The following is a 17,769-nucleotide window of genomic DNA, read 5'->3' on the forward strand; positions in this document are numbered from 1 at the left end:
ACATTTTCAAACATTGGCTCTTTGTCAACGGTCCTTTGCTGCCACAAACAAACCAGTTGAGGAAGTGACCTACCACACCGTTTGATCCTCTCAATGACATTATGGTATCACAGGAAGCTACCCAACACCACCTTTTCCTATGTGCCTAGGTTTCTTTGTAAACAACCTGCTGAAAACTCCAAGCTGCAGTTAACGAAGCAATCCGCAGTTTTTTCATGCAGGAGTCTTGCATGCATCCATTTACTGACCATGGAACAAACTCAATTTCGAACACTTAGAAACACAACTAAAATCCAATACAGATCTAGGCACAATATATTCCGTTAAACTATAGGAGTAGCTTTCGATATCCTAATACCACTAAGAACAACAAAAAAAGACAAAAGAAAACCAGCAGCTTGGAGAAATACAGAGCTAAAAGAGATAAAACAGCAAATTGGAAAGCTGCAGTGCACCTGGCTCAAAACAAACACAAATCAAGACAAACATCACCTACAGAAACTAAAAGATTATACAAACCAGCAATCAAAAAAAAAAATATTCGGACAGAATTCAAAATTGCTAAATGTGCAAATAAAGAATTTTATATAATGGTCACTGAATTTCGTAAACCACATTGCCTAGAAGGAACTCATCTCATTGCTCAAGAATTCAGACAAACTGGCAAATCATTGCATCCCTTCAGCAGACAAGTTGGACTCCTATTTAAAACAAAAGAAAAGCACCAGCACTGACCCTTTTACAAAACAAACCAGTCTCTGCATTCCTTCCAACATACATCACACAATGAATGTATGGATCTGCTCAAAACAAGTAGGCCTGCCGGCAGCCCTTCTGACCCATGTCCACCACAAAAAAGACATGAGGAACTCGTCACAGAAGGAAGTACTAAGGATGGAAAAACTGGACCTTTAACAGCCAATAGGCTTAAATGACCGAATGGAACCTTCTCTTTTTTTTTAATATGGAGACTCTTTAGAGCTTTATAAATATCTTGGGTTAACCATATCATTTGATGGCATAGATGTGAATTATATCAATGTATTTTCAGTTCCTTGTACGTAAAAGACTTTCGAAAATAGTAGAATCATAAATACACCAAAACTGGGTGTTCTATTTGTATCTAGTTACAATTTGGATATTCTATTTCATCCGGTATCAGATAAACACTGACATTTAAAGCAGTGGTGTTTCAAGTTACTTTTGCTATAGAGAATGTTTAAGCCACTTTTTGGACATTCATGTTATTGGGAGCTACTCCACCAATTTCTCTGGGAAATGTATATGGCGAGATCAGGCTCAGTGATCATGCATATTCTTACATCATTTATACTTAGACTTGTCTAAAGAACGAGGATTTAGTGCCACATATACGAATGCATAGTTATACACTTTACCAGCACACACAGTACACATAGCACCAATAGATAATATGGTTATCATATGTTAATGATCTGAACATCTGCTTACAAGCTCACACTCGGAGAACATTTGTCTAGTCATTTAGTAGACTCTCACTACAGCGTACTTGATGGAGCCTACAGAAATTACTCCTCCATCCACTGTATTTATCAAAACAAACTCTTTTACTCGCTAATGTGAGAGTTGATTTTCTGTTAATTAAAAGAGCACTATAATTTTAGGTTGCGCTAACACTAGCCTGCCTTTACACCATCCTCCATCTTGCCTCAACGTCACAATAGATCACATGGTAACTGTCGTTGATTCTGGTTTTAAATACAACTCGTCTAGTTTCGCTTGAGTAGGCAGAAAGTGTTCTTAGAGAAAGTCCTTGTTGTACTTAATCAAGGACGGCTCTTACTGTTCCAGGTTTATGTTAAACAATGTATCCGCTTAACTGTACAGCTAAGACTGTTAGAATGGTTGAACTTCAATGTACCACTATGCTAAAGAAATCCTCAAATGTGTTCTGTAGTCAAATGTTTCTTCTAGGATAGTTCCTATTGGTCCAACACCGAGAATTATGTATTCCCAGAGACTATATGAACATCATCTTTTTCTAAAGCCATATATGTGTGGATTTCGCTAGCAAGAAAGACCCCCTATGCCCAATCTTGGAAGGCAAATCTATGCTGGATTTCATTTAGAGCTGTACTGAGTTCTTTGTACTTCTCACTTATATGGTTTGCTGCTAAATTGCTCGTGGCACATTTTCTGTATTCTGCCAATTAATTCTTATATAAAGTATTGGAATAAGCATCTTTGTGCATCATTCTTATGAGAATGTTTCAGTTTCATTGTATGAGTCCTCCTAATTAAAAGAGATAGTTCTAGTCTGGGAGCACCAAAGTCCGTATCGGGGCTTTCCCGCTCCTAGATGTTGGCATGCCCCATGAGTTAGAATTTGATCTAGATATCTGTGCCAACACTAACCAGTCAGTCGTTTCAACACAGCCAGTTACTTTTAGCATAAGGCTTGATGACAACAGCACCCTTCATCCACCCACAGCTCCAATACAGAGCAGGTGTGTATGTGTGTGTATATATGTATGTGTATATGTATGTATATATATATATATATATATATATATATATGTATGTATGTTATATCCACAATCGCTCCTTCTGAACTGCTTGACCAGAGAGAGGTGGCGCAAATGTCGGCGGAGCATGCCGACTCGTAATGTTCCCACAACAAACCAATGGTGCGCTCTCAGTAACCAAAGAAGGCAAAGTCCGGGATAGTGCAAAGAAGAGGTGTTTATTCCTCACAACGCGTTTCAACTCATTGCAGAGTCTTGTTCACGTGAACAAGACTCTGCAATGAGTTGAAACGCGTTGTGAGGAATAAACACCTCTTCTTTGCACTATCCCGGACTTTGCCTTCTTTGGTTACTGAGAGCGCACCATTGGTTTGTTGTGGGAACATATATATATATGTATATATGTGTGTGTGTATATATATATATATATATATATATATATATATAATGGTTCTCACTTGGCAATATGAAATTGAGCATCTGTTTAGAAGGCCGCGCAGGAACAATATACTTGGAGTCATTCAATTGCCTTACACCTCCGCATGCTCACATAAATAGCAAAAAAATGCCTTGAGGAATAGATTTAGCAAGAATGAAACTCTCACCCTCCTGAGGGAGCCCATTGTCATAGCACACACGGTTTGAAACAATTACAGGTCCTTGTTACTAGATGCCTTTAATCACTGGTTGCTTCTAGAATGGAACTTTCCTGCACACCTACGAGTGCATCACCATGGTGACCGTACTGTAACAATTTCCTACACGTGACCCAGGGTACAAGCCTTAAAGTGTGGGGGGGGGGGGGGACTAACCAAGTTAGGCAGAATGCAAGTGACATCATGGTGTGTGACATTGCACGAGGCATCACAGGAAGTGACATCACAACCCATGACCTCATAAGAAGTGACATTACAAGAAGTCACATCAAATCTTAAAACCTTAGACATATGTTAAGCAGCTTTATCACAACTATATTTGAGTGTGTTATGAGATTTGCCAAGTGAGATTTTGCATTGGGGTCGTTCCCAAAAAAAATGTAACCCCCGACACAAAATCTGGGCCTCGACTTATACATTACTTTTTTTAAAACTCTGTCACTAAGAAATTGGCAGCAAGAAAAAATGTGGCAGTAAATTTCTTCTTAATTGGTTACAAAGTTTGCATTTTACAATATCTTCTGGGTGCCCGGTAGATCTCAGGGGATAATGGTAAGATAACTCTGGAGCTTTACGCATTTGCTGGAGAGATCTGTGTTTTGTCTAGCCCCAGTTTTGAATCGAAGTAGGATAGGGGGTTAATGAGTCTCATGCAAACTAAATGATGTAACGTGCAGAAGACAGATTTTTATTTTACATAGCTGGGTAAGTGGGTTACTGCTTTTAACACAAAGATCCTTTTGCAGTTTATAAGTTGTAATCTTTCCAGTATATCACAGTGAGCTATGAAGTACATGTGACTCCTACACTTTGTAACCCTCGCTGTCTTACGTAACTCATTGTGCACATTGATTTACACACACAATTTTTTGTCAATGTATATTGTTTACGTATGATGTACAGCGCTCTGACACCCTGCATCGGGATGGGTACCACTATGAGATAAATAAAACAAAACAGTGGTATTTAAATCGTTATCTGTGTAAATACTGGATCAGACCAACACATTTGACATTGGGGTGAGGGGGCATAAGCTTCCCCCCCGGAAAGGGTCGGAACAACACTAGCTCAGCCACGCGTGTCTGACCAACTCAAGCTTAACCAGGCATATGCTTGAACAACGCATATGTGTGGTGAAAGCAATGCGCGGTCTGGTTACCAAGCGAATAGGCTGAAGAGGAAGGACAATCGGGAGAGGATGTGGTGAGGTAAGTGGGTGGGGGTAGGTTTTAGGACTCTGGAGGGGGTCGGGTTGTTTGTAGGGCAAGGAGCAGTTTTAGGGCTCAGGGTGGGGTCGTGCTGTGGTCGGAGTAGTTTTTAGGGTGGGGGTTCGTTTATAGGGCAAAGGATGGGGTAAAAGGTACAGTTTACAGGGCAGGGGGGCAGTTTTAGGCCTCAGGCCGGGACGGGCTGGGTCTGGGTAGTTCATGGATGTAGGGGAAGTTTTTAGGGCTCAGGGCGGGCCTGGGGTTGGGGTATTTTTTGATGGGTGGATTTAATTTTAGGGCTTAGGGAAAAGCGACAGTTTACAGGGCAAGGGTCTGATCTGCAGCATGTATTTCCCTTTACCCGTCATTTCTTCACCACAAAATTGCGTGGTAAAGACGTGGTCGTGGTACAGGCATGCATTGTTCAAGCATGAGTTGTTCCATCCTTACTATGTGTGAGGTGCGCTTTGGGCGCGCCCACAATCCCCCAGAGGCTTGTGCTGGTGAAGCAGCACAATCGAACATGGAGCATCGCCAGTGGTCTCACAGCTGTCCGGTTTGAAGGTGGAAACACAGGACTAGCCTGAAAGTAGGATGAAAGGGCAGAATGGACCCTCTGATCGCGTGGCCTGAGGACTTTCCTTCCCACAGTGTTCTGAATAATTGTATCCACATCACGGTCCTTCGCTTCTGTTAGAGCAACATTGTAAAGGAATCAAAAACCTGCCTCGGAGGACCTCAACGCTCTGGAGGTGGACACTTTTCCGAGTGAGCGGGCCAGCCGGAGTGATATGCATTTTACTGCGTTACCAAAACAACGGAACACAATACTAGCCGCCTTCTGGATTCCTTCAGGGCACCTATCTTTTAGCTTACAACTAAACCTTTCTTCCTTCCGAAGGTAGCAAACTGACTACCATGACATTTTGATGATCGTAACCCTGCTTGGAGGCGGCAGAAGTAGGGTATAAAACAATGTACAAAATATTATGAATAATCAGTTAGTTTCCGGGTTTAGCGAGAGGAGGTCTTGTATTGCACAACATTTCACATCAGGAAAAGTGGGAGTAGTATGGTCGCCGGAACTACCTGACTGACCTGAAATCTAGCTGGGAGAGGGATCAGTAAAAGGGACGTGGAGACTCACAGCCAAGATGGATTGTGAGGTGGCTACACGAAGATGTGTGTCAGATGATCGAAGGGAGGAGAGTGTAAAACCGTTCTTCATGGTGGTTTGATCATCTCTACTTCAGAGCAGTCTTTTGGAGACTGGGCACTGTTGAGAGCTGAAAATGTGTTAATGGCGACCGTAGGCATGTCTAGCCGGGCTCAGAGGAGTGTGAGATTGCGTCTTCTGTTAGGCCGAAACAATAAACACCATTCCACCACAGAGACGGAGGCAAATGGTCCTGAGATTTCCACTTATTTGTTATTCTTGTAGGCAGTGCTTTAAATGGGCCGGTACTCACCGGTACTGAGTACTGGCACTTTTTTTTTTCTTTCTTTCTTTTTTTTCCCCCCTCTGAGTACTGGTACTCACTGCACAATGTTGGGATTTCCCATTAATCCCAAAGAAAAGGTCATCATGAGAGCATGCACCGCATTTCTACTCTGCAGTGTATGCTCACATGATTAGCATTTCGCACTGGCAGTGGCAATCCTCTTGCCATCAGCAACAGTGTGAAGTCACCACCCCGTAGCTGTGTGGCGGGAAGGAATGGAAGCCCTTTAAATATGCAGTTTGCAATGGCTTTCCCTTCCTTCTTTGCCAAACAGCAGTGAGGATCACAGACAAGGAGCCAGTCGGGTGCAGCAAATGAGTATCAGATTTCCCTCAAGGGCCAGGCCGGGGTGTCAGGACAGCGCCATCCGGGACCCAGGAAGCAACAATCTGATTTCTGCAGTTTGGCCCCCCCCCCCCCCATCCATACAGCGTCACGGATGACACAGGACACCAGGTGGGCCATTTTCACTCCTTAGCCAGCCTGCCACTAGGGTCTGACAGGGTCTTTCACCTAATTCATTTGCCCCCTGCTGAGCTGCGACATTGAGCCCATAGTGGGCGAGGAAGAGGTGGGGAGATGGCCTGAGCGCCCTCCCTGGAGTCCAGGTGCGATTGGAGGAAGCCTCTACCCTGGTGGAGACTGCATATGCTCGGGACCCAGCAGTGCCCAGTCTCTTCTACTGAGAGTTCTCCTGCCGTGGGGCATTCTGGTCCCGATTGACTCTGCCTGCTACAGAGGGGGAAAGAACAAGCATTTACAATGCAATGGTCTCGGCAATATTATAGGTAGAGCTATTGGTATTGCTCATTTTTTTAAATCATTTTTGTATCCCTAAATAAATGGCATTGTCATTTCTATTGGCATTAGCTTTTTTTTTGCATATGTGATACCTATTGCATTAGCAGAGAGAGAGTGAGGTATTGAAATAGAGAGTGAGGTAGTGAGAGAGAGTGAGGTAGTGAGAGAGAGTGAGGTAGTGAGAGAGAGAGTGAGGTATTGAAATAGAGAGTGAGGTAGTGAGAGAGAGTGAGGTAGTGAGACAGAGAGAGTGAGGTAGTGAAAGAGTGAGGTAGTGAGGGAGAGGGATGTTGTGAGGTAGTGATATATAAGCATAGAGTGATGTAGTGAGATAGAGAGAGAGAGGTAGTGAAAGAGAGTGAAAGTGAGTTAGTGAGATAGAAAGAGTGAGGTAGTGATTGTAGCGTGCCGCCGTATTTTAACTGAGGCGGGGTGGGGGGTGTTTTTGTGCCCCAGCGGCTGTTTGTTGCGTTGGAGCTGGGACACCAGAGGCGAGGCAGGAGGGAGGATGTGCAAGGAGAGATAGAGGCGGGGGAAGCGGGGCAGCGTGGAGTGGGCTGTGTCTCCGACCCTGGGGGGGTTGTTGGCACAGGGATGCAGAGCTGCTGGTCACCGTCCTATGGGGGGGGACAATATGCGTGGATGGGCGTGCAGGTGGACAGGGAGTGTGTGAGCAAACTATGCAGGCCCCTCCCCAAGTTAATACCCCACGCTCGACCGGAGATTTATGACTATGAATTATGGAGGCTATTAAGGATGTTACAAGATATTTAGAGGAGTTTCTGCACGAATATGGGAGAGGAAGGCGGTTACAGAGGCTGACAGTGCCAGGGCGCATTCAGGACGATTGAGGCTGTGTGGTGCGGTCGCCCCAGGGAAGTATCTGCGGGATGATGTCAATGAGGACACCTCAACCGCGGCCCGAACGTGTCGGAAAGAGGAGGACCCCCCGCCACCAGCCTCGAAAGCGACCAGGGAGCCACACAGACCATCACTCACTCGAGGGGCTTTGGTGCGAGCATAGGGAACGGAAGAGCATCTCCCTCCCTTCCCCCATGTCTGGACCCAATCGGTCCGTTTAGAACTCTCGGCATTGTTCCACCGCCACCCTGTGTCAGCACCCTCATTTACCTGTCCACTTTGGACGTGCGTCGGTTCACCTCCCACGCGTGGAGCCGCAAAAAGCCGGATGCCTGCGCGTCCATCTGGGCGCTGCTTTTAAAGGCAATCCACGCTTCCCGCAGCCTGTCGCGTCAGGGATCAGCACCATGCCACAACGTGTCACGTGGTATAGGGGGGTGTGTCCAGGTCATTATGGGATACATCGGCCCTGGTCGTGCAGCGGCCATCTTGTAGTGTTGTAAAGCGTATTTCAGCACTAGTGCTCACACCAGTAGTAACCTGTGTAACTGCGTTTATATTCAGCCAAAACTTGAAAACATTAAAGCATTAAGGGAATCATGTGCTGGGTCAGTCGGGGTGTAATAACGGCACCCTACATGCTTGTTGTGTGTAGTGTTGATAAAGCGTGTGTCAGCGCTGGTGATCACACCCGTGGTGAGCTGTGTCACGAAGCATATATTTAAGCCAGAAAGTTTTTTAAAGCATAAAGGGAATCACATGTCTGGTCAATCGTGGGGTAGTGATAGCACCGTAAATGCGTAAACTCGTCAATAGGTTTGTTCAGAACTACATCCATAAGGGGACTCTATGGGTAGTCTGAGACTGTAGACATGGTGAAAATTCATAGAAGTCTTACCTAGCTTGATGCAAGTGCTGCCAAAGTCGCGTGTTATGTGCGCGGGCCATGCAGGTATCACGGGATAGAATCACAGGCTTAAAAAGAGTACACTCCCCAGCCGTGGCCTGGTGAATAACCCCACCGCTGTCCAGAGTTCGGGTGTAATGTCGTGGTGTGTCTAACTCCCTACCAGGCCGATGGTTATGGCAAGAACATACGGAGACACCACCGCCTTTCTCCGAGGCGAAGCAAAAATGCCTCGGAGAAAGGCAGCGGCGTTTCCGGATTCGGGGGCGTGTTTCTTTTTCTCTCCTCTTGCCATTGGCTGGAGGAGAGAAAAACACGCCCAGCGAAATGCAACGAAAAAACACGCCCCCGAATCCGAAAAGGACGGGGCTTGTTTTGCTTGACAAGCCTCTTCTCCAATGGCTGGCCAGCATTTAAGAGGCCAGCCAATGGAGAAGAGGGAAGAAGAGGGGCGGATTCAAGCCCCTCTTCTCCAAGTCATTAAATCTCGCGAGCGAGACAGCGCAAGCGCAGCCTACGCTAGCCGAGACCTAAAAAGGGAAGTAAGACTCACCACTTTCAGCGATGCCAATGCTGATACTCCGTGAGCACAATCTGTTACTGTCAGGCAGACTTGTCTTTTTTTACATTTGTCTGTAGCTGTTAAAATAACCGCACTCGAGTTAAGATGAAAGAGCAATTAGATGCCTTTAAATTGTGTGTTTTCTCTTGCCACGGAGCTTGAATGTGAGGTGATACCATCGAACAAATTGCTTCTTATTCTTTTAAACTGATGTTTACTTTTCTTTCACTGACTGGAGGGTGAGAGCATTTTTGAAAGTTTGCAAACATAAATACCTGTGAATGAGCTGTACAAATATTTCAATTTTGGAAATAGAAAGGACAAACGAAGCAGCTGTTGTGTTATTCTAAAGTGTCAAGGAAGAATTTAATGGGATACTTTACTGGGTGATGCCCGAAAGCTCAATTTTCTCTGGAGCCAGGGGTCTAGCTTCCATAGGTGCAGCAGGTACAGAGGCCTGGGGTCCATTGAAACCAGATTATTGCTGTATTTCACAGGTCAAACAGGGGTTAGTGATTCATTTCCTTCCTTGCACTTAGGCCCATGGACATTTGAATATGTCACTGGCTGGTACCCAATTCCACACATTATCCTTGGTGCGCTGCATAGTTTTTGTCAGTAAAACTGTGTAAATTTAGCGGTAACGACAATGGAAAATGTGTTGTCTCTGAATGACATTACACTACCACACCATGCACCAACAGTTACAAACCACACCGATTGCTGTCAATTTTGGCCTGTAACCCCACCCCTGGCCCCACCCCTAAGCCCGCCTACTTGTCCGCCCCTTCGGTCACAGCTCAATTTAGTGAGTACCTGCACTTCCCCCTATCCCCCACCCCCTCCATTTAAAGCACTGCTTGTAGGATGGGTGCCAGAAGGGTATCAAGCAGATTGATCCTGGGCCTACAGTTCAGAGGGACATTATCGAAGGAGTGCAGAATGCGAGTCACTGGTTTATTGCATCCCGGGGAGAATATTGCTGGCATTTCCTCAGTAACATTTCACCAGAAATTCTGGATGCCATGACATTGGACTATCAAAAGTTCTATGCTGGCACCCGGGGCGTGGCATCTCCAGCACTCATTATCCTGCCCTCCAGCTCAGTTTGTCTGGACTGGAGACCATAGTGCTTAAGAAGAAAGAACACCGTCTCGGATACTGAGGTGACCTGTCCGCATCTAGCTGCTCGTTTCCGTATTTACTGGTGTAGGTGGTCCGGCGTCTGAGGTTTACCGCCCATGCTTTGATTGCATTGCAGCCTACAGTCTCTTTGGGACTGGAGTTTTTATCATTCCCTGGATCCATCCCCTCTCCGCCGCTACCTGCCATCCCCGCAAAGGGCAGGCTGAGCAGGCCTGTGATCTGCTGTGTTCCGCACCCACCCACCAGAGCCTGCTGAGCAGGGGGTTATGGACATGCTCACCTCCAGCCCAAATTTTATACTTTGCATTTGCCTCCAGACTAGTTTTTGAACGTGTCTATATCGAGGGCTAGGAACGAGCCAGGCCTGGTTCCTAATCTTCAGGTCTCTATCTTGTCATTTTAGTGGGAAAAGTGTCATTCGACCCCTCACTTGTGTGCCCTGCACCCCATAGTGATGGCTCTTGCTATTTGTTTTCAAAATGAGTTTTGAGATCCCCGAGCCATACTTTAGCCTTGTAATGGTTGCCATAGAAAAAGTGATTTACTCCTTTCTGCCAGTTTCTGTGGGCACTGTTTGAATCGCGGGCAATTGGATTGGACTTTTCATTCAGATTACATTTCTCAAACCGGTCCCCGAACAAAACTGTCAATTTAATGCTATTAATATTTTCGAAAACTATTCACCAGATTTACATCAAACTACAGAAGATTCCAGTTTGGCTTGAGCTCTGCTGTTCTGCTAGGTTTACTGGAAATCCGTCCAGTAGCTTTTCATGAGGCAAACATGATTAACCTCTTCAGTGCCCCGCCCTTTCCCCGCCCTGTGCCGGCCGTTGCATTAGCGGGCGGGGTTCATGACGAGATAGTCTCGTCATGGGCACAGCGCAACCACGCTCCATGACGAGACTATCTCGTCATGGGCACTGAAGGGGTTAAAGGATTGTGATATGTAAATACACCTTTTGGGATTGTTACTTAACCAGTCTGCAAGAAACTTGGCAAAACAACTCAAGTGACCAAAGCAATGTTTGTTACTATTTATGAATTTTTTTGCGGGGGAGGGAGGGGGAGTGCCATCAAAAAGACGTATCCTATTCAAATGCAATTTAATTAAACTGCACAGTAGCTGGGGCCGACTGCAGGTCCTCGTGCCAGCCCCCCTTGCAGCAGATCTCCTGTCCAGCTTCCACGCAGTCTGCTACCCTCTGCTGCCTGTCTACCTGCTGCCCTCGGGTTGTGCCTCCTCTGCTCGTTTCTTGCCCTGTTTTGGCTTCTCAAACTCTGTTTTGCCTTTCTGCTCGTTTTTCTACCCTCTGTTTTGCCTTTTCTGCTCGTTTCTTCCTCCTTCTGCCGTTTCCTCAATACCTGGCTTTCCGATGGAGACCTCGCACCCCAACGCCCAGGTGGCAGTGCCGAGCTCTGTAAATGCTGATTGATTGATTGCAGTATGTGTCTGTGTTTTTGTGTGTGTGGTCCATGTGCTGCTGTTTCACTACAAGAACGAAGGAAATACATTTATGCAAAGGACAAGTGCGAGTAAAGAATAGAAGAGGTGTTCAGATACAGGGTGAAAGAGGGAATGGAGATAAAAAATGACAAAAAGACATTTTAATAAAAAGGGAATGGATAAAAGACAAAAAGAAAGTGAATGGAAAGCTAAACAGAAATGGAAAATACAGAAATAAATACACCAAAGCCAAAAATAGAAGAGAATAAGGAAGCTAAGAGACTTGAGACCATCGAAAGACTAGAAGAGATTAAAAAAAAGAAAATAAAGGAAAGACAAAGGTTTAAGAAAACAAGGGAAGTAGAATGGTATTGAAGTAAAAAGAAGACATACAAAGTAACAGAAGAAAGCAGTAAAGGACGAGACAGGAAAGAAGGAAAACTGGTAAATAATGGATGGATGGGCAACTAAAGAAATAAAATAATGAAAGACCGAATTGAAGATAGAGAGCAAGACAAAATAAGGAAAGTAGAGAGACCGAATGAAAAAACAAAAGTTGACAAAAGAACAAGGAGACAAAAAAGCAAGCAAAGTATCTAGAATAAAAGGTAAATGGTGAAAATATGGAATAGGAGTAAATAAAATAGACCGGGGAAAAACGAACGCGGGAACAAAAGAAAAGGAGAAAAACGTGAACAGGGAAGAAAGGTAGGAAATCAGACAAAACCGGTGACAAAGGGTGGGGAATGCATGTGAAAGGTACGAGAACATTTCAGGAAGAAGTGATAGAAGAATGGACGGTAGGAGAGTACAAAAAGGAATAGGAAAAGAGTGATAGGAAGGAGAATAGAGAAAGAAACGCATCTTGTTGTAAACGTACCTCGTCTAGACATCCCCGGATCTTCCCATGCACGCGCTCCGAGCCGGATATGTTGCACCAGCGCAAATATTTAAGTTCTGTCTTGTCCCTAATAAAAAAAAAAACAGAATAATAACAATGTGCCTGTTTCCTTTGCAGTTGGCGGTTCGTGTTTTATCTCTGTGCCCTTGTGGGCGGGGTCGCAGTCCTCTACGATGTAAGTTGCTTATCTTTGTTTTTATAACTCGGCGTTATGGTGCTGGTCCGGGTGAATGCGCAGCCCGTCTGTCTCCATCGGGAGGTGTTCTGGGGGAGGGGGGACGCACCGTTGCAGGTTGAGTGGGTCACTCGTGTGCGCTCTCCTGTGCTGCCAGGGACAATAACGCGGCCAGATAAGGGGCTGCGTCAGATTCTAGGATGGGACGGGGTTCATGTTACTACCACAGGCCGCTTTTAAATGTGCAAAAATAATTTTATTGTCCAAATGTTTTACTAGTGCGGGACCAGCATGTAGAGAGCCACTCGGCCTCTACGACGACAATGTATACATTCACACACGCATCCCCCACCCCTCGAGGCGGGCTCGCCTCGAGGGTATAAATAAAGTAGCGGAAGACCGCTCGGGGTCTTTCCGGATAACCGATACTTAACTCACCGTCTCTGTTGTCTGTAACGCTGTAGTTACACACGTGGCCTGCACCAGGTCACCACATTGGCGACGAGGCCGGAGGTCCCGCTGCATGCTGCCAGCAGATGCTGCTGCCCCGCGGCGTCATCGGAGCCCACCCGTGACGCTCCACGACTGCCGGCGCTCTCTGCCTGTCGCGCCGCTGATCAAGGGATTCCCTACTGTCCCGCCTCCTCGCGCCGCCCGCGCGTGTCTCCCGGAGGGGATACGCTTCGGGGGCATGCAGCGTCATCGTCGGGGCCAGCGCGGCCCGGAGAGGTGCGGTTCCACGCACGCTGCAAGCGCTTCCTCCCCGGAGGCTTGGCCTGCTCCCACGAGGTCCCAGAGTGCCCTGCCCCCACTGACATCGGAGTGGAGGCTCCGCAACGCTTCAGACGGTGCTTCCCCCAGTATCCAGGCAACGGAGGGCAAGCCACGTGGTGGGTGATCCCAGTCGCCCAACAAGCATTGACACACACACGAATCTGCCTGCAACAAGCACTGGTTCCAGCAAATCGTGTGCAAACAAGCATTGGCAGCAACAAGGCCCATTTTGGCTGCCGGAAGGCCCCGCGGATGCTGACTGTCACTGGATGGTTGCAGAGAGCCACAAGGAGGGACTGCGCAACGCCAAGGGCCTGAGTGAGTACGTCTGCCCCGCGCCGCCTCAGCCGCTCACCTGCCAGTCAGCTGTCTCACGTGTACGACGCCCGGAGTGGCGTGATTGCTAGTCGCCATGAGCTCCCCGCCAGTTGCAGGGGGTAGCGCCACGCCGGCCCAGCCCGCGGCACTGGTTGGAGGGGGAGGACAGGCGCCTGACCTGCGCTGCCATCCCGCAACGACCAACCCGCTCCCGCCGTTCAGCGAGATGGCGGACCCGGCCACTGCTGCACCCCGATGGAGGGCATGGGTCGGTCAGCTCAACAACTACTTCACGGGGACCCGTGAGACGGATGGTACCGTGAAGCGCTCCCTGCTGATTTTCTATGGCGGATCTGAAATCTATGATCTCTTCGAAACCCTGCCGAACACTGGCAATGCGGACAACTACGACGCCGCAGTGGCGGCCCTCAACCGACACTTCGATCCGCAACTAAATCTAGACTTTGAAAAATTCAAATTCCGACGGTCACTCCAATTGGATGATGAGTCAATCGACATGTTCCACGCACGCCTGAGGAAACTGGCGGCCACCTGCGAATTTGCCGATCAGAGAGAAGAAATAAGGAGCCAGATCATTCTGGGATGTAAGTCAAAACTGCTCCGGAAACTGATACTGCGCCAGCCGGGCATCACACTGGACCAGATCCTGGTGCTAGCCCGGTCACACGAACTCTCGGATGTCAGGGCAGAGGAGATGGCAGCAGCCCTCCACAAACCTGCCCCAGTGCAGAACGCTGCCAAGGCTCCGCAGATCAAGGAAGAGCGAGTGGATGTAATCCGGAGGCGGCCAACGCCCGCGCCTGCGAGAGCACGACCGCCGCCTGGAGGGCCGTGTGGAAATTGCGGGGAAGAACACCCCCCAACAGCCACGTGCGGAGCAAAAGGGCGCGAATGATCCCGCTACGGGAGATTAAGCCACTACGCAAAGGTCTGCCGCAGTGCCCAGCCACGACCTGCCCCGAGGAGACAGAGGTTTCACGCAAAGGGTCAGACAACTGTCGATTGCGGAGTCTGAGGGAACAGAGAAGGAAGTGTCGCCCCACCACAACCTCGACTTGGAAGAAGAGGACGACGAGATCTACTATGTGTCGTTTGTGGGCCAGTCGGGGAGCCGACGGAGGCCGCCACCCATGTGCTCGGTCAGAATACTGAACACCAATCTTCAGGCGCTCATTGACACGGGGGCGACAGTGAATGTCATGGACTCCCAGCAATTCGATGCCCTGGAACATAGACCTCCTCTACTACCGACCAAAGCAAGAATATATGCGTATGGAGGAGTCAACCCTCTTCCCCTGAGAGGCACTTTTGAGACAACAGTCGCCAGCGGCTCCCTCACCACCGTGGCCCGGTTTCACGTGACAGAAGGGAAAAAGGGCACCCTCCTAAGCTGCCACACGGCCGAAGACTTGGGGCTCGTGTTCTTCACGAACAAAGTGCACAAGGCACACGCGGAGGACATGCTGAGAGAGTTCCCGGAACTGTTCAAGGGGTTGGGGAAGCTAAAAGGAAAGCAATTCAGACTTCACATAGACCCCACAGTCAAACCGGTAGCCCTGCGACACCGAAGAGTACCCTACAACCTGAGGCCACAGGTTGAAGCAGAGCTGGCGAAGCTGGAAGCATTAGATGTCATCGAGAAGGTTACGGGTCCCACACCCTGGGTATCCCCGTTGGTGGTCGCCCCAAAACCGAAACAGCCCGGGGCAATCAGGCTATGTGTTGACATGAGATTGCCCAACGTAGCAGTTAAAAGAGAGCGCCATGTGACACCTACCATGGATGATATCGTTGCGGACCTTAATGGCGCCAAATGGTTTTCGAAATTAGACCTCAACGCGGGATACCAGCAGTTGGAGCTGGAACCGAGTAGCTGGTACATCACGACCTTTGCGATGCATGTGGGCCTCAGAAGGTATAAACGCCTTAGCTTCGGGGTATCGTCGGCCGCAGAGGTTTTTCAGAATGCCATCAGGGAGACCCTGTCTGGTCCGACGGGAGTGATTAATCTGAGCGACGATATCCACGTATTCTCATGTACCCTGGAGGACCACCATGCCCAGTTGAGAGCCACACTCCAACGGCTCAGAGACCATGGCCTCACATTGCACAAAGAAAAGTGTGTGTTTTACCAGGAATCCATTGATTTCTTCGGCTACACTTTCACACGGGACGGCCTGAAGGTGGACCCAAAGAAGGCAATCGCCCTGCGGTCGGCGAGCATACCCTAATCACCAACCGAGGTGAGGAGCTTCCTCGGGATGGCGACATATTGCGGGAGATTCATCCCGAACTTAGCTGCGTTGTCAGAACCCCTCCGTGTCCTCACGAGAAGCGACCAGCCCTGGCGATGGACAGTAGAGGCTAACGCAACGTTTGTGAAGATCAAGGTGGCCCTGCAGGACAAGACTGTCATGGCATATTTCCGCCCGGGGAAGCCGACTGAACTTGTCGTAGACGCCAGTCCGGTGGGTCTCGGGGAGGTGTTGCTCCAGGAGCACGAGAAGGGCACGTGGAAACCAGTCGCATACGCCAGCCGGGCGTTGTCTGATACAGAAACGCGGTATGCGCAGATCGAAAGAGAGGCTCTGGCAATCAAGTGGGCCTGCCAACACTTCCACTTGTACTTGTTCGGACAGGACTTTAACGTGGTCACGGACCACAAACCGCTAGTCCCACTGTTTGGGGGCACCACACGGCTAGCCCCACCCCGGATTGAACGATAGGCGGTGCAACTGCAACAATACCGGCTCACAGTGATCTTCCGTCCAGGAGCACACAATCCTGCCGACTACCTGTCTCGGCACCCCGAAGACCTTCCTCCAGCATGCGTCCCGGCTGACGTTCAGTACTCTGAAGCATACGTGAAGATGGTCGGCAGAGATGCTTGCCCTGACGCTATGACCCTGGAGGAAGTTGGCCAGGCAACGGACCAGGACGAAACCCTGACCAAAGTCATAGAAGCCATGGCATCCCACAACTGGAAGAAGTTCCTGGAAGGTAATCAGGTGCTCAAAAGAGTCGTGGGGGAACTGGCCGCAGAGCAATCGAGTGAAGAAGCAGGGGGGGAACTGGATAGTTTCCCAGAGCGAGCGGACACACCGGAGAGAACGTCCCCAAGGCAGAGTGGAGACATTTCGCCAGGAGTCTCCTGACAAACCACGACTACTCGCCAAGATAGTCAAGTTCGAGGAGAAGAGCCCGGTTCCCGGGGCTGAGGTGAGAGAGGCATGCCCAGCAGGGGAGTGGGCTCCAGGTAGCGAAGTAACCCGGCCCCCAGCCAGAGACTCCGAGACTATGTATGCCCCTCACCCTGAGGGAGACTCTAAAATGAGGGGCACTGTCTAAAATGTTGGAGGGATGTAGAGAGCCACTCGGCCTCTACGACGACAATGTATACATTCACACATGCATCCCCCACCCCTCGAGGCGGGCTCGCCTCGAGGGTATAAATAAAGTAGCGGAAGACTGCTCGGGGTCTTTCCGGATAACCGATACTTAACTCAATGTCTCTGTTGTCTGTAACGCTGTAGTTACACACGTGGCCTGCACCAGGTCACCACACAGCACATCGTCCCTTTTGGTAGAAATGGGCTGTATATAATCCGTTTTGGGAAATAGAAAACAAAAGAGCCCTAGAACCCTTGGGTTGAGTCACAAGGGGCGGAGCTTGAAAGGCAGGCTCGGACGGTCAACTTTTATATTTATTTTGAAAAAATATGCTGCAAAGAAATTGGCAACAAGGACGCACTTGTGTCAGTAATCTGTTCCCGTTCACTTATTCTGCCGCAAAGAGGCTGCATTTTAAAATATCCCATAGGGTCGGGAGGCTTGCTCCCGCAGTTTGAGGGGATTGTAATAGCTGTAAGAGAACTCTGTTGGCCAACTCTGCTCCCGGAGGGTTCGGAGTTAACTGTGATCACAGTTTTGACTCCTAAAGTGAGTGCTTAGAGGGTGAATGTGCTTGCTGCAAAGTACATCCTGCG

At 48.5% G+C, this 17,769-nt stretch overlaps 1 protein-coding gene across 1 annotated transcript in view; it reads left to right on the plus strand.

Moving 5' to 3' along the window:
• The window catches only part of CERS3 (ceramide synthase 3), a 314,458-nt gene that overhangs the window by 217,275 nt on the left and 79,414 nt on the right, over positions 1-17,769 (plus strand). The window contains exon 4 of the mRNA XM_085644534.1: positions 12,613-12,670. Within this exon, the coding sequence (XP_085500660.1) occupies positions 12,613-12,670 (58 nt within the window). The remainder of the gene's footprint in view (positions 1-12,612; positions 12,671-17,769) is intronic.

Source organism: Triturus cristatus, chromosome 3_1 (assembly GCF_964204655.1).
Source record: "Triturus cristatus chromosome 3_1, aTriCri1.1, whole genome shotgun sequence".
Classification (NCBI taxonomy): domain Eukaryota; kingdom Metazoa; phylum Chordata; class Amphibia; order Caudata; family Salamandridae; genus Triturus; species Triturus cristatus.